The 27,397-nt window shown below is 44.3% G+C and overlaps 1 protein-coding gene across 1 annotated transcript in view; it reads left to right on the forward strand.

Annotated features, from left to right (window-relative positions):
- Positions 1-1,034: 1,034 nt before the first annotated feature.
- Positions 1,035-27,397, forward strand: part of SERPINI2 (serpin family I member 2) — a 95,928-nt gene continuing 69,565 nt past the window's right edge. The window contains exons 1-3 of the mRNA XM_073579131.1: positions 1,035-1,325; positions 5,428-5,658; positions 26,502-26,696. Of these exons, the coding sequence (XP_073435232.1) occupies positions 1,064-1,325; positions 5,428-5,658; positions 26,502-26,696 (688 nt within the window). The 5' untranslated portion in view covers positions 1,035-1,063. The remainder of the gene's footprint in view (positions 1,326-5,427; positions 5,659-26,501; positions 26,697-27,397) is intronic.

The following is a 27,397-nucleotide window of genomic DNA, read 5'->3' on the forward strand; positions in this document are numbered from 1 at the left end:
AGATTCATTATTATAGCATTTGCTCCTATTTTTTTGCTGAGTTTTTAGTGTTTTGCATCTTTTTTTTGTTTGCGCCATATTCATCATTCCATTTGGCCGTTTTTTATTTAATTTTACATGTATTCAACTTTTTTTTAATGTTCGCGATTGTGGGTGGAGTTTAGGGTTTGCTTCATCATCAACATTAAAATTTGTCCAAAATATATTCCAGTCCCTCCCAAGAATGATTTCATATACACCAGATATTTTTGAGCAAAGTTTGTCTCATTTTGCAAAACATGCAGCGTTTACCCTTTTTTCTTAAAGAGTTACCAAGAGGTTAAAGACCAAAATAAAGACCATTTATTACTTTGTGTAAAATTCGTGAATGGCGTTTTGAAGAAATTTGACGCAAAAAAATCATCAAGGCCTAACATAAAGCACAAAAGAAAAGTGATTAAAAAAAAGCAAGTGACTAATCGGGCTCTTTGTGTTTTATCAATATTTCCACACAGTGAAACGGGAACGAAATACACTTACAATCCAAAGGAAGATTTTGTGTAGTTAAAAAAGTTTCCAGATAGCAGTGTCAACAAACGTAGCCTGCCATTTAAGAAATTAATCATTGCTCTGACAGATTATAGCTGCTCCCTCTACATTTCAGAGACATTTACTTTTCTTGTCGGGGGAAATGCTGAGCTGTTTTACAAGTAAGTATTTTTATAAGATAGAAATAAGTATCAGAAATAAGGGAAAAGAAGCAAAGTTTCAAACTTTGATGTAACTGTATACAATTAGTGTAAAGTTAATTAACTCAGTATTTACTTGTATAATTTAGAATATAAAATGCAATGGAAATTTGTAATGAAGAAACAGATGTATTTGTATGTTAAGAGCTTCAACGTGGCACAATAGTAAAGGAATATTCCATTTTAGATTCCATCCTGGATGGCAGGTAGCTTTATGAATTGAGCAAATTGCTTAGAGACGGTAAGAGACAATAGCAATCTAGTTACATCCTTTGTTTTTGTTTTATATCGTTCCCAATTCAGGACCCAGAAGGGTACTTGGAGATTGCATTACAATGAGAAGAACTATCATGCTGCTGTTTGTTGTTGCTCTGGCTGGAGTTTGTATAACTAGCGTGGCTCCAAGACACTGGGGAGATACCATTACTGAATTTGCTGTGGATCTGCACCGGGCCATACGTTCAGTTGACACAGAAGAAAACATTATTTTTTCCCCACTTGGCGCTACATTGATTCTTGGAATGATAAAACTGGGAGCAAAAGGAACAACATCGCATCAAATAAAGGAAGTTCTAAAACTGCAGGGAAATCAAGAAAGTGAGTCTCCATTTTATTAATCCCAGACCTGTAGTTTGTACACGGATTTTGGTAGCTAATCAATGCTCGTTTATACTGCCAGCAAATGGGGTCTGTCCTGCCTAAAGCCAATAATGTTAATGCGTCAGCGGACTATTTCTGACTATAGAACTCAGGAGAGATAAAAAAGATGGGCTTGTAACTGAAACCTATTTGTTTTGCAATCATGTTTGGACAGATTATCAATCATAGGTTAATACAATCGAAAACTGGATTTAGAAATGGTCTTTATGGGACTGACGGTGTCATCAATTCACAGCACGTTCACTGTTCTGTGCTGACTTTTATACTTTATCAACTTTGTTTTGGTTTTTAACATTTAACAATTCAGCTTGTTTCAAACAGGAAAATTAATCAAAAGTTAACCAGTGCAAACTAGAAAGGATAAACTTGGGCACAGCACTTTTTTTGTTTTAAGGGCATCTACTTCATGCCTAAATGCATACATTTTTATTGCATTGCAAGTTTGGTATGAAAAAATACATTTTTATAGGCTTTTGTTAAAAAGTGTGCACAGTTTGACTTCTGCAGCTTACATGTATTTTCATGTACTGCAAGCTGCTCAATTCTCACAGCTGTCAGGATAGTCACCATCAAACTTTATTGCCTATCCTGGGCACACACACAAGCTTACATCTAATAAAAAAAAATCAAATTTTAGCTTAGATGAATGCATAAGAAAATAATGTGAGAGTCTTGGGACTGACAGGACAAGGAAATGGGATGGCTGTCTGCATGCAGCTTGCATGTAGTGAAATACTTACAAGATACATGAAGAGACAGAAGGATTTGTGCAAACCTACATCCACAGATCTGTGGTTAGTTCTCCAAGATGTTTGGAACAACCTCTATATTCAGTTACTTATCAAAATATGTGCAAATGTACCTAGATGAATTGATGCTTTGATGCTGTTTTGAAGGTAAAGGGTTGTCACTCCAAATATGGATTTAGATTCCTCTTTTGTTGATTCCTTTTGCATTTTGTTACTTCTTAAAAATAAACTATCAACAATTTTATTTCTATTTTTTAAATCATGTATATGTCATGGCCAAAAGGGTTGCCACCCTTTAAATTTTTCCAGAAAATGAAGTATTTCTCTCAGAAAATTATTGCAATTACATATCATGTTTTGTTATACACATATTTATTTCCTTTGTGTGCATTGGAACAACGCAAAAAAAAACAAAAACAGAAAAAAGGCAAATTGGACATAATTTCACACAAAACTCAAAAAATGGGCCTAACAAAAGTTGTTGGCGCCTTTCCAAAATTGTGGATAAACAAATTTGCTTCCAGCGTGTGATGCTCATTCAAACTCACCTGTGGTAAGTAACAGGTTTGGACAATATGAAAATCACACCTAAAACCAGATAAAAAAAGAGAAGTTGACTCAATTTTTTGCATTGCGTGTCTGTTTATACCACACTAAGCATGGATAACAGAAAGAGGAGAAGAAAACTGTCTGAGGACTTGAGAACCAAAATTGTTGAAAAATATCAACAATCTCAAGGATGCAAGTCTATCTCCAAAGATCTTGATGTTCCTTTGCCACTGGTGCGCAACATAATCAAAACGTTTATAACCCATGGAATGGCAGCTAATCTTCCTGGACATGGATGGCAGAGAAAAATTGATAAAAGGTTGCAACGCAGGATAAGTCCATCAGCAATCTGAGATATGCAGATGATACAAGCCTGCTGCCACAGAGTGTGAAAGACCTATGGAACCTGATCCTGAAGTTGAAAGAAAGCAATTAGATGGGACTTTACCTGATCATCAAGAGTACCAAAATCATGACTACCAACAATGAGGAAGTCCACATAAAAATCAACAATAAGAAATACAAGTGGTCAACAGCTTCATTTTTCTTGGGTGCTTCATTAATTAATGTAGCTGTTTGAAAGCAGAGAATAAGCATTAATTAACATTTTGACAACCATGGAACAAATATGGAATTGCAAGGATGTCCATGTTATAATAATTGAGCACTGCAATTGTGATCCCAATTGTGAATTATGGCTGTGAGGTGTAAACACTCATGAAAGCATACAGAAGAAAAAGTGATGCCTTTAAGATGTAGTGCTGGAGAAGACTTCTTTCTGTCCCATGGATAGCTAGGATCATCAATAAAAATGTTCTGGATCATATAAACTCAGTATTGCCCTTCAAAGACAAGATCACCAGACAGAAACTGGCCTATTTTGGACATGTAATGAGGGCAAATTCATTCAGAAAAGGAGGTACTGCTAGGAATAGTAGAAGGAAACAGTTGAGACCAAAGGTCGTTGGATGGATACCACTAAAAATGACATTGGAATGAACATCAAACAAATGAAAAATGCTGTGGAAAACAGAGTAGAATGGTGAGGAGAAGCCTACAGAGTATCCAAGGGTCAGATATGACTGAATGGACAGAATGGTCTTATATTATCTGCTCTAAATCGATTCTGTTTTATACCACGTGCATCTAATTCTCTGAAATATTACAGGCCCTTATGTGTGGATGGAAATCAGTTTATTTATGCATTCCTTGTGGCTAGTCTCAAAGCAAAGTACTGAGACCCTGCAGTCCAGTCCACATATGAAAGCCTGCATCATTCCAAGATTGAGAGTCACGTGATACAGTATATCGTAAGATCTGGAAAAGAGCTGACAATGAAAGAATACAGTGATCGGTAAGAAAATGAACAATATGTAGCAGATATATATTACCAATGGACCAAATAATATTTTTTTTCTGAAAGTGCCTTTTTAGGCTACTTTCACACATCCGGTGTGTGGGGTCCGGCGGCGTGCGGCAAAAAGCCGGGCCGCCGGATCCGGCCTGCAGCCGTGACACCGGATGTGTGTGCGGCGAGATGATACGGCTCGGACATTATTAAAGGAGCCGCAGGACAGAGGCAGCCAATGAGACAGCTGCTGAAAGGGAGGTGAGGGGAGGAGAGGATAGGAGAGGGGAGGGGAGGAGAGGGGAGGGGGGTGGAGAGAGAGAGACATGGGGGGTTAACATTAGTGTCCAGGCAAGAGAATCTCTCTCTCTTGCTGGGCACTTGTGGGGTTAACCCCACAGAGAGATCTCTCTCTCTCACCCAGACACTGTGAGTGTTAACCCCACAAGTGCCCGGCGAGAGAGATCTCTCACAAGTGTCCGGGTGACAGAGAGAGATCTCTCTCTCTCTCGCCGGGCACTTGTGGGGTTAACATTCACAGAGTCCGGGCATGCGCTGTGGAAAAAGCCGGTCCGGCGCTGCAAAAAAAGTTACATGGAACGTTTTTTCCAGACGCCGGACAGGCTGTTTTTGCCGGATCAGGCAAAAACCGGATACGCCGCATAGGTATCCGGCGCGATGCGGCAATAATGAAACTGAATGGGGGAAAAACCGGATCCGGTGGCAACCGGCGCCGGATCCGGTTTTTACACTTTTCGCCGCATCGCGCCTGATGCTGAAAACCGGATGTGTGAAAGAGGCCTTAGTCAGCAAAATATTTTAGACCAAAAGTCTACATGCTGGTCAAATGTGGACATTCGCTTTGGGCTATTACTTTAGATGTTTCTTTGGGTTTTCAATGAAAATCACTAAGATGAAACAGAATTCTAACACATCCCGATCCTCCTACATAGTGCTGACACAGATCAAACACATTTCTTGTGTGTTGCCAGTTATTACTATTACTTCTATATAGATCTATGAAGGGAATACAGGGCTGGATGAACGTTCTCCTGGATTAGTAAATCAAGACCTTCATCTCTTTGTAACTGAATAGATTCGGGTGCTCTGGATTGTTCAGCTTCTTCTGCTGCAGACTGAGAGCTAATTATTTTTCTGTTATAGTGACAAGCACAATTTTCCACATCCTATTTCTTACCTTTAATACGACCCCTGCATGACGTGCCATATATTATATTCGGACAGCCATTTGTATAATGCCTGATGTAATGTGCAGTATATGCCACGGTACAAGACAGGGGATACGTTTTCCTCTGAAGTCCTATTATGCTACATTTTTTTAATGTTTACTTTGATCAATAAAATCCACTAATACACAACTCGTGTTCTCTAGGTGAGGAGTTTTCTGGGCTCCAAAAGCTGCTTGCTGTCATTTCAGAAGAAAATAAAGAATTTACATTTAATCTTGCAAATGCCCTCTACCTTCAAGAAGGCTTCCACGTGAAGGAGCAGTATCTCCATAGCAACAGAGATTTCTTCAAGAGTGAAATAAAGCTTGTGAATTTCCAAGATTTGAAAGCTTCTGCTGAAATAATAAGTGCATGGGTGGAAACGCAAACAAACGGTAATCTATACATTCTGCTCAGATAACAAAAATGTTTAGTTGTCGTTTTGTTCTACTTGGAAACGATGTTCACTGTAAATTGTGTTACAAAGAATGCTCTGCTCCAATAGTCAAAACCTGGAAGCCTTAGATATTAAGAAACTGATTGATGATAGACAGACATAAATGTAATAATAATAAAAACCCTGGTAGGTAGACAAAGTCCCATGTCAGTCCCTCCCTAAGTTTCCTCCAAAACTGTCTAAGAACAAAAAGTGTCAGCAAGACAGCCATGATCCTTTTACTAGGCCGTTCTCCTCACTCCGATGGCACAGAATGAAAGAACGGTGTTATTCATATTAAAAAGGTTGCCGGGGACTTTAGCATTGATGGCCAATCTGTAGAATAAGTCATCAATGTCTGATCGGTGGGGATGCAATACCCTGCACACCCGCCAATAAGCTGTTCCTAATGTCGGCGGTGACCAGAACTGCTCAGTGACGGAGCTGCACAGCACAACTCCATCGACCGAATATTGGCTGTTGTGAGTTCATTTTCCCCTTCACCGTCGATGTCTGATGAACTCCCTCTTCTGGTGAAGGAAGGTAGTGAGGCTGATTACCAAACACCTGATCTTGTAGATGATGACTGGGTAACAGGAACTTCTGACTGGATATAAGGCAGCCGACGCCCTTCTGAGTCACTGGTGATTTCTCTGCTGGATTCTTGGAGACCAGTCTGACTCCTGCTTCCCAAAGATAAGTTTTTGCTCTGCTATTGAACTTATTAGTTTTGTTTTGTTTACCTTGATTTTTGGAGTTCAGACATCCCCGGTCGGGGGTGTGCTGAGTTCCATTTTTGTCTCTGATCAGTTTTTCTCTTTGCTCTGTCTTCAGAATTTACCTGAGTGCTGATATAGTCATTTTGAAGTCCTAGCGACTTCAGGGCCTGTTTTTCCTATCAGACGGTTAGGACATTTTTTGGTAGGGTTTTTTACGGATTGCAGACAGCAGCTTTTCTATCCTGTCCTTTTTAGTTAGCTTGGGCCCCATCGTTTGCTCAACCTATCTTTCTATCTGTGTTAGTGTTTTCATCTTGCTTCACCGTCATTATATGTTGGGGGCTGCCTATTGCTTTGGGGTCTGCTCTGGGGCAGTTTAGATTTCCCCTTTCTTTCTTTAGGCCTATTTAGTTCTCCGGCTGTGATCGAGGGGTCTAGGGCATCGTAGGAACCCCCCACGGCTACTGTTAGTTGTTGTGGATAGGATCAGGGGTCTGCAATCCGATAGCTACCAAACTCTCCGGTTTTCTGGACTTAGCTTGTATTTTTGCTTTTTCCTCCTTCGGTGACTCATTCATAACAATTGGCTACAGAAAAATATTGCACATCCACCCTCTATTGATCTGAATAGGTGGCAGATATGCAGTGTCAGATAGTGGCCACTATACACTTGACAGAGCTGTGCAGCTCCGTAGCTAAACAGGTCCAGCCGCCTCCGTCACTGGGAACAGTAGATTTGCAGGAGTGCCGGTTGTCATACCTCCTCTGGTCAGACATTAATGATCTTTCCTGAAGATAGGCCATCAATGTTAAAGTCAGGGACAACCCCTTTAAGGCATTTGTCCATGACTGATGTGTATCGTTAGGAATGGTCAGAGTATCAGATTGGAAGGGCTCCAGCAGTCAGATACCCCATTGATTACCTGTTTGTGGGTCCCACTGTGGCTGTGCATTGTAGTGAATAAGAGCTGAGTTGCAGAACAGCCTCTAACCAATGTAGAAAGCTGTGGTGTTACAGATCCATACACTTTGTAATTCCGGCGGAAGTATTGGGTATTGACGTGCGAGATTCGTCCGAGTTTCTCGCATGTGAGTATGAGCCCTTAATTTCTTCTGAATGTGATCAACAATTTAGATCCTTGAGACTTTCTGGTGCATCGATTGATTGTTGCTTCAGCTAAGAAAGTCCTACAAAATGATTATATAGAGCACTTTGGAATTTACCAGAGTTCTCAAACAGGTTTGGACTCTACACTCATTTTGTCATCTGCGAGTCATGGATAAAATGTGGAATCAAATTATGTGTCTTCTGCTTCTTCTGCTTCTATCGTGCTTTTAATTCCTCCAAATATTTCTTGTCAGTCGATTCAGATACAACATCTCATATTTGACATTTGCATGAAGATTTTATAAAATATATCTCTACCTCAACATTTCCAGGTGTTTGTTCCAACTTTATAATTATTATGTCACCTTATATTGTACTCTTAAAACACAATAAAGCTGATTCATTTAGACTCACGCTGCACACGACAGTCTTAATGAAGAATTTGCCACCTAATGAGTTCGGACCATCTTCTCAGTGTCGTGCACCTCTGTGCACCTAACTAGAAATGCTGGGAACTTATTCTGAATTTAAAGGCTAGACTGTCTCCCCCTCCCCCCATCCAGCCCAGTCCAGCCAAGTTACTTCAAACTGGAACTTTTTTGCCATTTTTCACAGTGTTTTACCCCAGTTTTGTAGTGAAAACACTTTTTTGAATTGCTCCATATATTTTTATCTGCAGGTACATATTTTTTGTCACGTTTTCTTCGTGTTTCTGCCATGGATTTTTGCCACTTTTGTTTCTTACTATTAAAATTAAAAGAAAATATTCAGAAAAGGAGAACAGGAACATTAGCATATACGTGGGTGACAGAGTACCCTAATAACCTGTTAAAAAATAAAGACATTTTGCACACAACAGTTTCTTTTCTTGATACAGCAAGTCTACAGGGAAAAGGCAGTATTTTCAACCTTATACATTATCTTTTGTGAGTCTAAGTTTAGCAATTCTGATAATCCTCTAAATTAAAGCTGATTCATGATTGTTAGCAGATTCATGCTGCCCGAACCACAGCCAGCATGAATCAGACACTGCTTGTGTTATTCCACCTGTGTATGTTTAACACTGTGGCATTTCACAGTAAATTTAATTTGAAAAGCCATCTAGGGACTTTGTGTCTGATGAGTACAAGACAGATCCCCGGCACCTTCTTCCCTCTGTGCTCCACATGGCTGAAAGATCTTTCTCTATATACATACAAAAGGAAAGATCTGTCATTCATGAGGGGTGGGGTGCGGTAGAAAAGACCAGGTACCTGCATTGAACTAGTCATCAAAGTCTCTTAGAATCCAGCTGGTATTTTAAATTTTGTTTTCTTTGATACTCCACGACATTTCAGAGTAAAACTATTTGGCTGCAATAACGAAGCTGGTGACCGATTCATGCTGATTAGGGCTTGGGCTGCATGAATCAGGTAACAGTTTCACTTATTATTTAAACTAGTTTCAATGTGAAGGTTTGGTTAAATTTTGTACATACATATCATTGGCATATCCACAGGCTATGCCTTTGTTCACACATTGGTTTAAAATCCGTCATGTATTTCCACAACTGAAATCTGTGGTTTACCTTCAAATTTCTGACAAAGATTTACTTCTCATGTATTGCTGTGAGCAGTAGATTTTCATTAGAATTATCACTATTTTCCTCAATGATTAGTCCCAGTCATATGACTCAAATTGTCATTGAATCTGATTTTAGTATATATTTCACTCTAAAATGTGTGTGACACCACTGAACATTTGATGAATGTTGCACTATGGCTGGCTCCCCTACATGTTGTCCCCTTTCCCCCTCCATTCAGGGATGTCGGCATACTCACTAGCCCGACCCCGAGGCGGGGTCCCCCGGCATGCTTCTTCTCTGCTGCTGTACGTGCCGCAGTTCCTGGTGGCGCGTGTTATGTGCACGTGCCTCCTTGGTCTTACAGGGGCTGTGCACATATAGTAAATGCCCTTAGCCTGTAGCTGAGAGGCATTTAGTATAATTAGTACATCTGCTGGATGTCTCTCCTCCTATTGCTGGGAGTCATCCTGTATAAAAGTCTCCCTCTCCTTTAGGGAGGCACCAAGCAATGAGTTTATTCATTAGGTATTATGATGTACTACCAGTGTGTTTATGAGGTCCTCTGGTCCCAGTGCAGCAAACCTGACTCCTGAGGTCTGCAACTGCAGTATCGGGATCTTCCCAAGAGTGGTACCTAGCATCTATCTGCAGCCCAGTCTCCAGCATTGGGAGTCCCAGTCATTAGGTAGTGTGGTGCTCTACCAGTGCAGTAGTGAGGTCCCCTGGTCCCGGAGCGTCCAGGGTCGTGAACCTGAATCCCTGGTCTTGTTGTGGTCAGGGTCCTGAGCCTGAACCCCTGGTCCTGGTGCAGCCAGTGTCCTGAATTCTAATCCATGGTCTTGGTGCAACCAGAGCCTGAACGTTGTACTCTGGTCCCAGTGCAGCCAGTCCTGTTCCTGAACTCCCCTGGTCCCAGTGCGACCAGTGCCTGAACATTGTCCATTCTGTATGCAGCCAGTCCCAGATTCAGTATCCTTGAATGATGCATCTGAACTTAGCCCTACTCCGTGTCAGCAAACCAGACCCCTGAGGTGCCCAGGAGTAGTACCTGGCATGTACCTGCAGCCCAGTTGGTCTCCACCATTAGGAGCCCCAGTGTACACCATGTAGCCGCTTAGCTATGCTCCTACTAGGCAGGCCTGGCCCTGTGGCACAGTGGGTCCACAAATCCACTTGCGGCACTTGTGTTCAGAGCTGTTTCAGCAGGTGAGCTGCCAGCAAGAGAGCCATGAAAAAATTTTGCACCATTTTTTCCAGATTGGAAGCCCTGACGTCGGTTGTACCAGCCCAAGTTGCAGTACTTACTGCTGTGATTATGCAACCCAAAACTTATGCCTCTGGAGTGGAACTCATCCTGTCTGATCTGCCTGGGTACTATGGGGATCCGAAGCAGTGCAGTGGGTTCCTGGAGCAGTGCATGTGGCGCTATGAAGTTTTTGGTTACCAGTTTTCCTCCAACTGGGCCAAGGTGGGATTCCTGATGTCCTACCTAGCAGAAGATGCCTTGACATGGCTCAACCCCCTATGGTAAAAAGGGGCTCCTGGTTGTCCCCTGGTCCCAATGCGGCCAGTCCTGTTCCCAAACTCTCTTGGTCCCAGTACGGCCAGTGACCAGTGCCTGAACATTGTCTCCCGGTTCATATGCAGCCAGTCCCTTATTGAGTATCCTAGTCTCAATGTAGCTCTAGCCTGTGTTAGCGAACCTGACCCTTTGGGTCAGCAACTGCAGTACCGGGATCTGCCCAGGAGTGGTTTCATGGCTGCTAACTGCAGCCAAGTCTGTCTCCCCCATCAGGAGCTCCAGTGAACACCAGGTAGCCGCTTCGCTATGCCCCTTCCTCGGCAGGTCCAGTCCTGTGGCACAGTGGGTCCAAAAATCCAGTTGCTCCAGCATTGGGTGTAACAGTGAACATTTGAGAGGTAAGGTTCCACCTCTGAGATCCTTATTTTGGGCTTGCCAACACTGCCATTGATTCTCTCATGCGAGAGAATTGGGCCGATGATGCTAATGAAACTCAGCTCAAAATCTGTCAAGAATGTGATTCGAGTTTCATCTGTGATCAGATTCTCTCGCATGAGAGAATTGCAGCACCAGTATGGAGAACTTAATTTCTCCATCTTCTCTACGGTCTCTGTGCTTATATATCAAACTACACTAGGATGACATCCAATGCAGTCCGATGTTTTACATGCACCCATAGACTTGTATGGGGATGCATGATCTGATCATTATTAGATGCACTCATAGCATGCTGCTATTGTTTATTCATGCCAAATCGGCAATGTGTTATACGCTAGTGTGAGTGAACTCTTTTTGGGAGAATAGCAGTTCTTCAACTCCTGTTTACCATTTCTGACAGTCTCGTTTTCTATAGAAGTCAATGGAAATGTGGGTAATGCTTGCACATGGTCCTCTCAACTGATGTCTGTGATAAGTTCTGCTTGCCACCTCTGATGGCTTTGATCATTTAAGTCCTTATAGAATAGGGGATAGATGAGGTAGGACCCCATTTATGATCAACCAATTACAGCATAAATGTTTATGATTGGAATGTCCCTTTAAGATTATATCATACCTAAAACACTATGTTTAGACTGCTTGTGACATGTCATGTGCAATAACAGTCACATCTGTTCAGTTGTTTTCTTTCACATTAGATTACTGGGTAAAATCCAGGAAACCAAGTGGTTGTATGACTGCATCAATAGTCAATAAGATAAACTGGCCACATGTTCTCTTCTCACAATTACATTCTTGGAAAGTTTACGTTGCTATTTTGAAATCATCTACCTCTCTAATGCATGGAGTGCACTTTGCGAACTGTGATAAACAGGTATAAAGATATATGATATGTGGAGAAAAACACTGGCGCAGGCGTTCCTCCTATAAACTTTGAAAGCTATAGCTGCTGGCAGGGAGACTGGTCCTGTGTACTAACCTGCCAAAAATATAATATGGATATAGAAGATCTACTGCACTAGAAATGTAAGGGTACTGCCAAGGATGGTTGATTGGGGCCAGGGATAGGCAATAAGCAGACAAAATGTGTGGCACAATAAATAATGTGATATGGACAGACAAGATACCAGAATAAAAAATCCAAAGAACACAGCTCTTCATTGGGCACCTGTTTAAGGTCAGCAATCTATGTTAATGGCAAAATTAGTAATAAAACACAATATGAATGCTTAAGATGTATAGTCCCATGTGTTGTATTACTAATTTTGCCATTAACACAGGTCCTGTAGCATCAATGTTGCACTATTGCTTTATTCTATTTTATTTCATTTTGTTTCTGTGCATTTACAATTTGTGGTTCTAATCTAAAGTTTTCATCTGATAGCCCACAGAAGCACATTTGATTGCTAACCTTAGGTGCCTAGTGACGGGCTGTGTTCTTTGGATTTTTTAGTCCGGTATCTTATCTGTCCATATCATATCATTTATTGTGCCACATTTTGGTCGCTTATTGCCTATGCCCAGACCCCAATCAACCTTCCTTGGCTGCCTCCTTTCATTTCTAGTGTGGTAGATCTTCTAGATCCATGTATAAAGGTAGTGAAAGAGGGAGCAATGACTTGGAATTCTTTATTTTTATTTGCTTTCTATACAATATACAATACACAATATACAATGAAGCATTATATACATATATGCACCCTCTTAGCAGACGCTAGCATTGCAGAGACTTCTTGAAAACAAAACAAACGGGCATTCACGATAAGAAAACTTGTATCTTTTTGACCGTTTCACGAGTGGTATTCGTTTTTTCATGGGTGCCACACGGAGCCATTATATCCTATGAAGCTGCTCACATTTTTTTTTTTTAACAACAAGAACAAGCAGTGCATGTGGCATATCACTTCTATCTTTTAAGTATATCTTCTCTCAATATTTTACTATACTTAAGACAACTGCTGTTCTCTCTGGTTGATCAGGGTCCTGTGACAAGCAAGGACACAACATATTCTGATGAATCACTTGAGTGGGAGCATCTTCTTCCCCTTCAGGCTGAACCTTATAGACAAGACCTTCGGATCCAATTCGGGGTTTTACCCGATTCGGGGTCTTCTCCCACCGACACTCCAGCTTGCCTCGAGAACGTTTGTCTTGGACCAACATGCGGTCCCTGGCCTTAAGAGCTGTCCCTTGCGGGGGAGTCACCTTCATGATGTTCAAGTTCCAGGAATTTGGTCTGCACAAGTCAATGTAGAGTCTGCAGATGGTGGTGATGTTCGCGGACCCAGGTGGACACCCCGTCTGTGGATAGTCCTCCTCTGGATCTAATTCCAGTTCCATGATTTCTCTCCCCTTCTGGCCAAACAGAAGGATGTATGGTGTATATCCAGTCATACTGTGCAACCATTGTTGTCACCCAGACTAATTCAGCCACGAACTCAGGCCAGCGAACCCTCTGGTCTTCCTCCAGAGTTCTCAGCATCTGAATCAGTGTCTGATTAAAACGCTTGCAGACCCCATTCCCTTGAGGATGGTAGAGCGTCATTCTGGATTTCTCAATCTGGTACAGGCGATGCAACTTTTCCATAACCCGTCCTTGAAAGCATGCGCCTCGTCAGAGTGAATCCTCTTCAGGCAACCATACACTCAGATGAAGTCCCTGCAAATAGCCTGTGCCACCGACTCAGCAGTCTGATCCTGGGTTGGGGTTACCACCATGAATCTGGGGAAGTGATCGGTCATTACCAGACAATGTTCATATCCAAGGTGAGCTGGGTCCACAGTCAGGTAGTCAATAATCAACACCTCTAGGGGAGCAGAAATCACGATAGTTTGCGTAGGGGCCCCCTGTTCTGGGGGTATCGCCAACTCGCAGTTCCTGCATTGCTGACAAGCTTCATCCACTGTGGCTTTCAGTCGAGGATGGCAGACCATCTTCTTCAGCCATTGTAACATCTTTTCCGGGCCACAGTGGGCTCCTCTCTTGTGAGCTTCAGTGGCCACCTCCTGGAGCAATTTTTACAGAAGCTCCACTTGCCAGGTGATCCCCATATCTCTTGCTAACTGCACCTTCCTATACAGCAGGCCATCTTCCAACTGGAGCCTCTCCCACTGTTGAAGGATCTGTAGGGCTCCCGGAGACAGAGCGTCTCGCTCTCTATGGATGGGAAGTTGCTTCAAGGCCACCCATTGCCTCATCTGAGTGAGTTCCCCATCTTCCTGTTGAAGCCGTACTCAATCATCACAGGGTCACCCCAGTATGTGACCCCTGGAAGTTTCCCCGATCTGTCCCTGTGTTGCCGCCATCGTCCTGTCGGAGTTGCGGAACTCAGGGATATCTTCAGCTTCCAGCTCTTCATCTCGGTTAGGTCCAGGTCATTCATGAGTCACTCTGGATAAAGCGTCAGCTGGCTCTATCTGGACTTCGACTCCTTCAAGAGGGGTACAGGCTCGGATGGGCAATGAGAGCACAGTCTGACCTGGTGGTAAGATGAGAATAATGCAGGCTGGAATGATCACCTTGCCTAGAGCTTTTCCTCCACTTAATGTCTCTTGGGCTTGAGCCACTCGTATCAACTGTTAGAACACTTTTCTCTGGGGGGGTGCGAGTGCTCCACCAATTCAGAAACACATTGTCATGTCGGACGCTGTTCACACCACAGCGTCCGGCAGGCAGCGGTAGTTCCATCTCCGTCCACTATAGCCTCAGTGGCGCCGGTTTGATTTTACTCAGGTTATCTGGGGTTAATCTAGCTGGAAATCAGGTGGGATGTTTGGTCACGCCCACGTTCTTTAAATAGTCGTGCTGGCCTGTGGGCGTCGCCGATTATAGCTTGTGTTTTGGCCAAGTGGTTCCGGTCAGGAGTGGAGGTGTTGGAGAGAGAAATTCATATCTGGTGTCGTATGATCCATTGTTACCTTTTCGCCTTCCTATATTTGTGCTTTGTTTTGCCCTGTTCACATTATAGTATTGTCCTGTGTGTATGCGGCGCGGTGCGGTTTAAGTTCTCCCTGTCTGTCATTACTGTGTGGGTTTTGGTGGTTTGACAACTCACTGGGTGGAGGGTGGAGGGTTCAGCTTAGGGCTGAGCAGGAGATAAGGAGAGGCTGGAGGCTCAGGCATTTGCACCTTTAGCAAAAACCCTGAGTTGAGGGTCAGACAGGGTTTTCCCTAGTTTGAGGGACTCCGCAGGGGCCTGGGTTTTGTCAGCCTCCTTCGACCTAAGCCTCGCATAACATTATAATCGGCCCAACATTTTTCCATGGATTCCATGACTTCCATAAACCGCCAGTTGGCGGCGCTGTCCGTACAGGTCACCGAGTTGAAGGGGGCAGTTCAGCAGCAGGGCCTGGTTGTAGCTAATGTACAAGCGGCTTCTGCTGGTGCAGGTGCAGAGCCTAAGATTCCGCTGCCTGAACGATTTTCTGGGGAACGCAGCAAATTTGTCATCTTTCAGGAGGCCTGCAAGTTATACTTTCGCATGCGCCCGGTCTCCTCAGGTAATGAGGCTCAGCGGGTGGGTCTGGTGTTATCATTACTGAGTGGGGACCCCCAAGCATGGGCGTTTTCCTTACCAGCCGACTCTGCTACGTTTCATTCGGTTGAGAATGTTTTTTTCAGCACTCGGGCTCATTTATGATGACCCCGACAGATTGGCTTTAGCAGAATCTAAAATCCGCGCCCTCCGTCAGGGGGAACGTATGGCGGAAGACTATTGTTCAGAATTTCGCCGTTGGGCAGTAGACACACAGTGGAACGACCCAGCGCTGCGGAGTCAGTTTATTCATGGGGTCTCAGAAAGAGTTAAACAGGCCCTCCTGATGTATGAGACTCCTGCATCGTTAGAATCTGCCATGAGTTTGGTTATTCGTATTGATCGCCGTTTGCGTCAAGGGGCGCAGGAGACGCTGCCTCTGGGGGAAAGCAGGGGTGCCAGTGTGGTTGCTGCAGATGAGCCCACGGAACCTATGCAAATCGCTGGGGTATCACATGTGCAGCGTCGCGTTCCTGGGTTCAGGAAGCATGGAGCATGTTTTTACTGTGGTAAAAGAGATCATTATGTAAATGCTTGTCCTGTGCTACCAAAGAAAGTCGCACCGGCGGAAAACTGGTAAGCTCAGAGGGTATGGAGGAGGCCCAACTGAGCGTATGCATATCCTCCATGATGGTATCTCAATGTATGCTCCCTGCCAGGGTTATTATTGCGGGCAGAGAGCTACCAATATCAGTTTTTGTGGATAGCGGTTCAGCCACCAATCTCATGGATGAGGAGTTTGAACGCATGGCAGGTTTCAAGATCGAAAAACTCCCTCATCCTATTCGCGTGGTTACCATTAATGCCGCTCCCCTCCCACAGGGGGAGATTACTGAGTTTGTAGCTGAGGTTAAACTCCACATTGGGGTCCTACATTCTGAGTGGGTTACATGTAAGGTACTCAATAATCTCCAAGCACAAATAGTCCTGGGTTTCCCATGGTTGTCTAAGCACAACCCGGTGATTGACTGGAGAACCCAGGACATAGTCCAGTGGAGCAGTTTCTGCCAGGAGAATTGCTTGGCCACATGTGTGTCCGCCGTGAAGCCCAGCCTTCCGGAGGCATTGCTGGATTTTGCGGACGTATTCTCTGAGAGGGGTTGCTCAGAACTACCTCCACATCAAGCCTATGACTGTCAAATTAGGTTAAAACCCGGGGCTAAATTGCCAAAGGCGAGGATGTTTAGTATTTCTGGTCCGGAGAGACAAGCTCTCAAGGACTACATTGCGGAGAGTTTAAGTAAAGGGCACATCCGGCCTTCATCCTCACCTGTAGCAGCAGGGTTTTTCTTCATTAAGAAAAAAGATGGGGGGTTACGCCCGTGTCTGGATTTCCGGGAGTTAAACCAGATTACGGTCCGTGATCCCTACCCGATGCCTCTGATCCCTGATTTGTTCAACCAGGTGGCTGGTGCGAAGTGGTTTTCCAAACTTGACCTCAGGGGGGCATATAACCTCATAAGGGTCCGTCAGGGGGATGAGTGGAAGACGGCATTTAATACCCCTGAGGGTCATTTTGAAAGCCTAGTTATGCCATTTGGATTGACAACCGCACCTGCTGTGTTCCAACATTTCATAAATGATGTATTTGCTCATGTGCTGGGGAAATTTGTGATTGTGTACCTGGATGATATCCTTATTTATTCGAGCGACCAGGACACTCATTTAGAGCATGTCAGGCAGGTGTTACAGCTGCTCCGTGAGAATAAGCTCTATGCTAAGCTTGAAAAATGCGTGTTTTTTGTTCAAGAGTTGCCTTTTTTGGGATATATTGTGTCCGCCGCAGGGTTTAAAATGGATGCCGCGAAGGTGCAAGCGGTGCTGCGATGGGAACGGCCTGGTAATCTAAAAGCGCTCCAGCGGTTCCTTGGGTTTGCCAACTATTATAGGAAGTTTATTAAAAATTTCTCTACTATAGCCAAACCGCTCACGGACATGACGAAAAAAGGTACCAATCTCGCTATCTGGTCTGAGGATGCGGTGCGTGCATTTGAGCTTCTGAAGAACCGTTTTGCTTCAGCCCCCATTCTGGTGCAACCGGATGTATCTAAACCTTTTACGGTGGAGGTCGATGCATCTGAGGTGGGAGTGGGGGCAGTACTGTCACAGGGCTCGTCCTTGAGCAATTTGCGTCCATGCGCCTACTTCTCCAAGAAGCTGTCGCCGGCCGAACGGAATTACGACATCGGCAACAGGGAGTTGTTGGCCATCAAATTGGCTTTTGAGGAATGGTGACACTTCTTGGAGGGGGCGGCCCACCAGGTCACAGTCATCACCGACCATAAAAACCTGCTCTATCTGGAGTCGGCCAAGCGTCTGTCTCCCAGGCAGGCTCGCTGGGCATTGTTTTTTACACGTTTTAACTTTCTGGTGACTTACCATCCTGGGGCGAAAAACACCAAGGCGGATGCCTTGTCCAGGTGTTTTCCGGGGGAAGAACCTCGGGAAGAGCCGGTACCCATCCTCCAGGAAGGTGTAGTGGTTTCGGCTCTCACGACTGAGGTAGAGGCGGAGATTGCTGAGGCCCAGGAGGAGGTACCACCAGGACTTCCCGCTAATAAGTCATTCGTACCCCTTCATCTTCGTCTTAAAGTGTTGGGGGAACACCACGACTCGGTCCTGGCCGGTCATCCAGGGGTTAGGGGCACCTTGGAACTGGTATCGCGCCGCTTCTGGTGGCCAAAAATCCGGCAGGATGTGGTTTCCTACGTGACAGCTTGCATCACGTGCGCCAGGGCCAAGTCGCCCAGAACCCGTCCTGCTGGCACTCTACAGCCTCTGGGGATACCTAGTAGGCCATGGACAGAAATCTCCATGGACTTTATCACAGACTTGCCTGCCTCGGCGGGGAACACGGTCATCCTGGTGGTGGTTGATCGATTTTCGAAGATGGCGCACTTTGTGTCGTTGCCGTCCTTGCCCAACGTGAAGACGTTGGCTCAGGTCTTTGTGCAGGAGGTGGTCAGACTGCACGGAGTTCCATCGGACATAGTGTCTGATAGGGGTACCCAGTTTGTGGCGAAGTTTTGGAAAGCTTTTTGCTCACGATTGGGGATCAAGTTGTCTCATTCGTCGGCGTTTCATCCGCAGTCAAATGGTCAAACTGAGCGCATGAACCAAAATCTGGAGCAGTATTTGCGATGTTTTGTGTCTGACAACCAAGAGGAGTGGTCGACGTTCCTTCCCTTGGCCGAGTTCGCATTAAATAATCACCGCCAAGAATCATCGGGAGAGTCTCCGTTCTTTTGTGTTTATGGGCACCATCCTCAATTTTGTACCTTGCGTCAGGGGGGCTCTGGGGGCGTCCCAGAGGAGGACCGGTTTGGAGTTCAACTATCATCGGTCTGGAGAAGTGTGAAACAGCGATTGCTGAGCATGAGTGCTAGATACAAACGTGTGGCTGACTCTAGACGCGTGCCAGGTCAGGACCTGTGTGTGGGTGATTGGGTGTGGTTAGCTACTAAAAACATAAAACTCAAAATTCCATCATTGAAATTGGGTCCAAGGTTTATTGGCCCTTTTAAGATTGCTGCCATCATAAACCCGGTTGCTTATCGGTTAGAGCTTCCTGCGGTATACAAGATACACAACATGTTTCACAGGTCTTTATTGAAAAAGGTGGTAGGCTCTGTGGACACGACGCCGATGCCACCTCCAGTCATGGTGGATGGCGATTTAGAGTTTGAAGTCTCCAAGGTGGTGGACTCTCGAGTACTGCGCCGTACTCTTCAGTATTTGGTGCACTGGCGGGGGTATGGTCCGGAGGAGAGGTCTTGGGTACCAGCCTCGGACATACATGCGGATCGGCTGGTCAGTTCCTTTCACCGCCGTCATCCGGACAAGCCGGGTCCTATGAGTCTTGAGGGCCCTGGGGTCCCTCGTAGAAGACGGGGTACTGTCAAGTCGGACGCTGTTCACACCACAGCGTCTGGCAGGCAGCGGTAGTTCCATCTCCGTCCACTATAGCCTCAGTGGCGCCGGTTTGATTTTACTCAGGTTATCTGGGGTTAATCTAGCTGGAAATCAGGTGGGATGTTTGGTCACGCCCACGTTCTTTAAATAGTCGTGCTGGCCTGTGGGCGTCGCCGATTATAGCTTGTGTTTTGTGCCAAGTGGTTCCGGTCAGGAGTGGAGGTGTTGGAGAGAGAAATTCATATCTGGTGTCGTATGATCCGTTGTTACCTTTTCGCCTTCCTATATTTGTGCTTTGTTTTGCCCTGTTCACATTATAGTATTGTCCTGTGTGTATGCGGCGCGGTGCGGTTTAAGTTCTCCCTGTCTGTCATTACTGTGTGGGTTTTGGTGGTTTGACAACTCACTGGGTGGAGGGTGGAGGGTTCAGCTTAGGGCTGAGCAGGAGATAAGGAGAGGCTGGAGGCTCAGGCATTTGCACCTTTAGCAAAAACCCTGAGTTGAGGGTCAGACAGGGTTTTCCCTAGTTTGAGGGACTCCGCAGGGGCCTGGGTTTTGTCAGCCTCCTTCGACCTAAGCCTCGCATAACACACATCAGCTGACTCGCTCACCAGGAGGTTCCACAGTTCCCTCAGTACATTCATTCCTAAAGTCACAATGGGGCCGGTACCAGGGTCCCCAGCGGTCAACACAACTCCTTTTCAGCCCACATCCTTGCCACGTACGGTGATTTGCATCCAGACCACCCCTGTGACCAGGATGGGAAACTGATTGGCTGCCGTCAGTCTGATCGCGGGGCCCCATTCAGGCCACATTGTCTTGGCAAAATGACGTCTGAAGTAAGCCTCTGGCAGAATTGTTACTTGGGAGCCGGTATCAACTAAGCAGCGGACGACCCGACCATCCATTTCGGCCCAAACATGAGGACTTGAAGAAACTAAACTTGTGGGACTCTTCTCTCTCCTTCTTGGCTGCTCAGGCTCCAGGCAGCGTCCCCCAGCCACGAAGCCTACTAGTGTAATGGGCAGCGGTGGAGGGGACTTCCCCGACATGCACATCCTCGAGCAAAGTGTCCAGCATCTCCACAATTGAAACAGGTCGGCGGCCCCTCTATGCGAGGCGGTTTCAGCCCCCAACGAGGCTCGGGGCCAGTTCTGACCCCGGAGGAGTCCAGAGGTGCTGAAGGTTTCCCTTTTCAGGTCAGACCATTGCTCTCGCAGGTCATGAATTTCCCTCTGAAATTCTCACCCTGTCTGGTTCAGTAGCTAACAGGACAGACACCTCCCCACTCCGGACCTTCCCTGCCGGGACTGTCACCCTCTGCTCTTGCTCATGCGCGCGCTTCAGCCCCTACTTCCAAAAAGGACATGCATAGATTAACCCGCAAGGCTTATTTAAGCAGCGCATCGCTAAAGCCTGCTACTAGCTGATCTCTCAGAACTTTGTCAGGGGGTCTTACACCTACGCCATCTCGCTTAGCAATTGCGGTGTGGATTTCCTGCATCGCGTTCATGTACTGGGTCATGGATTCCCCCTACCTTTGGACATGGCTAAACAAGCACATGCGCAACTCTCCAACATCCGTGGGGTCTCCATGCATTTCTCCTAAGATTTTCAGTACTTTTGCAAAGGTGCCCCGTTCGTGTGGGGGCCGAAACATGATGGAGCTCCTTGCCTCTCTGTCCAGGATCATCATGGCAATCATTGCCTCCATCACAGAAGTCATGGGGTGCATCCTCAACAAGCCCCTGACCCGCTCAGTCCAGTCCCATAGCAAAGTGTTGCTCCCTGTAAACTTTAGGATTTTGCTCAGCATTACCCCCAGCGGGATTCTAGCCCTTGGGGAACCCATGACTGCTTGGTCTGTCCCCTCTGTGCCCATAGACTACATCCTGCCAACTACGTAAATTGTGTGAGTAGGTTGCGGGATGCAGTGACAGGCAGAAGGAAGAGCAATGGTTAATAACTTTACTTAACAGGGGATATTCCACGCAGGAAGGTGAAGGGTTAACAGGGCGTAAACAGTTCAAAGGATGAACAATATGCTGAATGAAAGAACAGCAAAACAGAGTATCACAGTTCTTGTTGGGTCACTTATCCTGTCAGACGTTCTCCAGGATGAGATGAATCACAGAGCAGGAGATGATGTCCACAACGGCCAGCGTAGTACTTGTCTGGAGGGGGTCCTGAAGATAATGCAAATCCGTTTTCTGGTAGTCCCTAGTTCATATACTGATGTAGCCGAGAGAGTGTGGGCCTCTATGCTGTCTGCATCCACCGTGGTCTGGCAGATGCACACTCTGGAATCAGGGCACGAGTAATGGTCCCTCACCCAGTCTCTCTTGGGCGGCACAGGCGCGAATCGTCTAGCACCTCACTTCATGGTGACCGAGGAGCACAATGCACATATCTCCTCACAGTCTCTGCCAGCGGCGGAGGTGGCGGTAACGGTGCTTGGGCACGGGCCTGCGCTGCACAGATGCTTCGGGGCCAGAGCACTCACTGCTCCCTGCTGCGCGCTGTCTGCTCCCGCCAAATCTGTTTCCGCACACACTGCAGGTGTGTCCCCTTAACTACACCCCCAGCTTCTGCATGCAAGGGTTGGTCTGGTCCCTTAAGCTTTCCCCTGGACAACAGAGGAGACAGCCCCGACAGTTCCAGAACTGGCACAGAACAGGTACCCACGGTACGGTCCTTCTTCTTACACGTATTGGATTTATATAATGTTTTAATAGATTTTTCCCATTGTTCTGAATCTTGAGTAAAGTTCAGATCTTTCTCCCAGTTTGTCATGTTAATTGTCTTTTTAAGATCAATGTCGTTATTAAAAAGTTTATATATACTACATGTTTTCCGTTTTATTTCATCCTTGGGTTCCAAGATCAAAGTGACTATGAATTTTATTTTTGATATTCTATCTCTCAATGTTAAAATGAACCTACCCTTAAAATTATAGACTGTTCATGTTTTTGTCAGTGGGCAAACTTACAAAATCAGCAAGGAGGGATCAAATACTTATTTCCTTCACTGTATATAATATATATAATGTCTGGCATCAGCATAACGGTATTTACCCAGGGAATCATGTTGTCAGGTCAGTTGTACTACACAGTGAGAGTCATAAAAAAGAAAGGGGCGGCATGGTGGCTCAGAGGATAACACTGCAGCCTTGCATCTGCAAGGAGTTTATATGTTCTCGTCGTGTTTGTGTGGGTTTCCTCCCACATTCCAGAAGACTTTAGGGAATTTAGATTGTGAGCCCCATCGAGGATCGATAATGTGTGCAAACTGTAAAGCACTGCGGAATATGTTAGCGCTATATAAATATTATTATTAAATTCCAAAAACTATAATGGAATTGTTTTTTCCTTCATTTCACACTACTTGCAATTTTTCTCCACATTTATAGGGTTTCAGCATGTAACATAGTATTTAAGGTTGAAGGAAGACTTTAAGTTCATCTAGTTCAACCCATAGCCTAACATGTTGATCCAGAGGAAGGCAAAAAAATCCCATGCGGCAAACACTAAGCTTCACATTGGGAAAAAAATTCCATCCTGACTCCGCATACGGCAATCAGACTAGTTCCCTGAATCAACGCAATATCAAGGAGACTAGTGTATATAACCTGTAACATTATACTTTTCAAGAAAGGCATCCAGGTCCTTCTTAAATTTTAGAAGTGAATCACTCATTACAACATCATACGGCAGATATGTTATAGGGTAAAATGAATGGTGTCATACAAAACTACAATTTGTGCAAAAATTAAACCCACATATGGCTATGTCAGTGGATGAATAAAAAGTTATGCTTCTGAAAGAAAGTGAAGAAAAAGCAAAAGTGCAAAAATGAAATTGACCATAGTGAAATGAGTTAATACATGGCAGCTACTCATTCTGCAGTGAACTCTCCAGGGGACATAGTTGTGTGCTCAAGAAGGAACAACATGCTAAAACCTACTGCTCTCTCCTCTGAGGATGGAGTTCTGTAAGGAAATAAATGATAACAATAGTACTAGTAAGAGTAAGTATCTGTGTTGCTGAAAGGTCCCAGTGTGCTGCATACATTGAAAAAAATGTATACTTACCACCTGGACTGGAGCCGCTTCTCTGCTTTCTGGTAAGTGTACATGTTTTATTTATGCAGCACACAGGGGCAATTAATAAGGTTTTATCTAGTAGTGGAGTAGTGGACAACCTCATTTAAGACAGAGCTGTTAAAAGAGGACCTATCACTAACCAAAAAGTGGCGAGTTTTTGATCATATTTTATTCCCGCCACTCCCCTGAGTATTCAGTTTGTTGTTTTTTTTTATCTGCCATACAATTTCAGAGATATGGACCTTTTTCTTTAGTGTTAATTTTTATGTTCATTACGAAGGAGGCGTGGCTTATAGGGTAATAATGCAGAGTACTTTATAGAAACGCCCCTGAGGATCATGTAAGCCACGTCCCCTTACTAAAGACTATAAAAATTTGCACCAAATAAAATGGCCCTTATCTCTGGAACCGTATGCTAGATTTTAAAAGAAAGAAGAAAGCAGATTACTCAGTGCTTCAGTTGGGATAAAATGCATGTAATATTGGTAATATTGACTACTGACCTGATGACAGGTCAGCTTTATAGAATCATAGAATCATAGTAATTCTTTAAAAATGGACCTGGATTAAAGAATTTTAAAGTTACTCTGATTAATGTTGTTTTCTTCCTGATCCGTCTATAGAAAGTTTCCGTCTCCTTAGTGATGTCCATCTATATTCTGTGCTTTGGGAGGGTATTATTCTTTGTCAGAGGACAGCGGCTCAGCACACTTGTAGGTATTACAGAAATATGGATGGAACAGGAACAAGAGAAACAATATCTACTATTTTCCCATTTCTTTATTTTCTGTCACTCTATGTGTTTGTCAGTGATCTCCATGGGTTCTTCGCTCTGTGTCACATTCGCTAAACCTTAAAGGAGTGTTTTGGTTCCTAATACACACCATACTTGTTACTTACCCACTCGGATTGATTTTCCGTATGTCCATAAGCTTCCCATGCAAGATTGCAGGAATATAAATGAATATTCACCTGTAAACTAGGGTCATAAATTTACTTGCAGGGTTTTACAGTTGTAACGATGTGCTGTCATCTCATTCAATGACTATCAATAGTGACCAATGTTTCCATCAAGAAGGAGGACGGCTATTTTGGATTTCCTGCCCCTCAAGAGTATATTTGGCATTAGACAGCTTTATTTCCTTGGGGAGGAGAGCTAATTTTCATACTTTTTTGGCCTAGGAACATTGAGTGATCTGTAAGATTTCCTATAGCAGGGGAGAAATAGTATTCCCTGAGAACCGTAGACGCTGTAAGGGTGTCCCCCCATACTGTTTTGGTATTCAAAGTGCCTTGTGTATTATGGCATACTGGCATGTTTGTTGCCCTGAAGGAAGCAGAGGTATGCACTCCCTTCACCTCTCTATGGCAGCTCAATTATAATTCCAAGTGCAGCGAGCGGCCGCAGCAGAGAGGAGAGATCTGTGTGCAATCATGCTCTACTGCTCCTACAGTGAGGGCATAATGGAGCGAGCTTTCCCTTCAAACAGCGCTCGCTCCAGGTAACCCAGCACTGTCATTCATCATAGAGCGAGGCAGAGGCATGCAAATTCTGGGGGTGGAATAGTGCTCAGACCTGCTCAGCTGTGCCATGGGTGCACTTTGCACCCTAATTAGTATATTGGATTCAAAAGGAATTTTAGCAGAATACAGGGGCAGATTAATAAACTAAACATTATTTTTACACGGGCTATCTCCCCTATATGACTACATGTTATGGAGATAACAAATTCCCTTTAAATTATACAAGAAAAGTAGTTGCCCACTCTGACCGCTAGCCTGCAACATTTTCTGCACAATTTGGAAACAGTCTGGTAAAAATCCTGAAAAGCACAAAGGGGTTAATCTCCTGTCCATTAGTTCCGTATTGGACCTAGCCAGTGACTGAAGGCCAGCCCCCGTGATCAAGGGGTCCAGGGTTTAGTAATCTTTTGTCCTTCTACAGAGTAAAACAAGGTGACTTCTGCTGTACCACAAGGTTGCTTTTGTAGAAAGAAAAAAAGCAACAGAAGATCTTTGATATATAAATGGGCAGATTTGTCATTCAGACGTCTTCACAGTGAGAAGAATCTAGACGGGAGGCCTGTCCTTTTGGATATTCCCATCTCTAAGATCCTATCCCAATATGTAGCATGTGTAATAATAATATTAGCAAATACCTTCAAATAGAAATGTAGTATAGTTCTTCTGATAACCCATGTAACTTACCCAGGCTTTGTGCAGGCTTTGCAATAGCTTAGGCATCCATCGTTTTGACCACTAACAACTAACTGTCAGTATATGAGTAGTTGTCATAACCATGGATACCATGGTACGGCAATGCCTGGACAAGAAGTAAGCCACATAGCTAATCAGAAGAACTGTACTACATTTCTAATTGGAGGTATTTGCTAATAATAGTATTATCACACCTATTAAATATTGCAATCTAGGAGATGGGTGTACCCTTTTAAGTGACACATATATAAAACAATGTCATTAATGCATCATTTTATAAGATTTAGGTGATAGAAAATAAGACATTATTTTTAGCATTTAACCAAGTAAAATATCTATAAACGATTATGAAAATGTTATTTTTACAAATCATGTTATAAATATGATAATAATATGACTGGGTTAAATAAGACAGCTAGTGAGGATTCTGGGTAACTCTTTACTATGATTAATTTCCTAACTGGATGCTGGTAACTGCTGAAAATGTCAGCCGAAAAGAAATACAAGACGGACACATCCAAACTATGTAATTCTTTTCCTTCGCATAAAACCTCAAGCGTATAAAAGCCATGTCATGTACAGTTCAGAAAAAAACCTGAAATAAAACGTGCTCTTTAGAGAAGGGATTATATCAGGGCCACCTCGCTCCTCTAAATACATCTCTTTTCTATCATTCTTTGTACAGGAAAAATCCGGAATATGGTTTCAAGTGGAGACATTGGGCCACTCACAAGACTTATTTTGGTCAATGCTATTTATTTCAAAGGAGAATGGGAACACAAGTTCAGTCCAGACGCGACTCATCCACAAAACTTCACCGTGAAAAGGGGCATTAGTGCCAAGGTCCCGATGATGAACCTGCATGTAGCCACAAAGCTTGGTAAGCTTGTCTCTCTGCTGTGTCTATTCTGTTCAGTCAGTTTATCATCTTCCTTTTTTAAATATTTTATTTTTGCTTTGTAGTAAACCATTGCGTGACAGTGACAAGATTCTATTATTAATTATTACATCATGATGTCAATAGTTTAATCAATATTATTAAAGGAGTATTTCCACTAACATCATTTATCAATGTTAAACATTAAATTGCTAGGGGCCCAAACACCGGCCGCACCATTGGTCATACTGTGCGGTATTGTGTTGATAACCTGTATGGTGAACACGAGACATGAGCCAAATCAAATTAGGTTTCAATAATAAAATTTGGATTCTCCAGAATCTGAATTTTTCACAATTTGATTTGCTGCAATCTAGTTAAATGGCCAAATGCTATTATTCTGGATTGCTTTTAAGGGCAGGAAATGGTTAAAAAACAAACAAAAAATATACCTTTCCTGCCTCCACAGCTCACCGGCCAGTCCTCCACTGGCTCCCTCCCTTTAGCTCCAATTTTCTTCCCATCATGCTTAACCCTTTGGTGCCTCCGGCGCTGGCCAGGCCTCACGTGAGGTCATGGCATGTGTGAGGCCCAGTCTACACAGAAGTCTGAAAAGAAGAAGCCTGGAGCCGGAGTGAGAGAGCCAGCGGAGGTCCAGATGTTAAGGTGCGTCATTGGGAAATATGAGGGCCAGGTGAGTACAC

This window comes from Dendrobates tinctorius, unplaced genomic scaffold (genome assembly GCF_039654945.1).
Source record: "Dendrobates tinctorius isolate UK_male_01 unplaced genomic scaffold, ASM3965494v1 ptg000060l, whole genome shotgun sequence".
In the NCBI taxonomy this organism is placed as follows: Eukaryota; Metazoa; Chordata; class Amphibia; order Anura; family Dendrobatidae; genus Dendrobates; species Dendrobates tinctorius.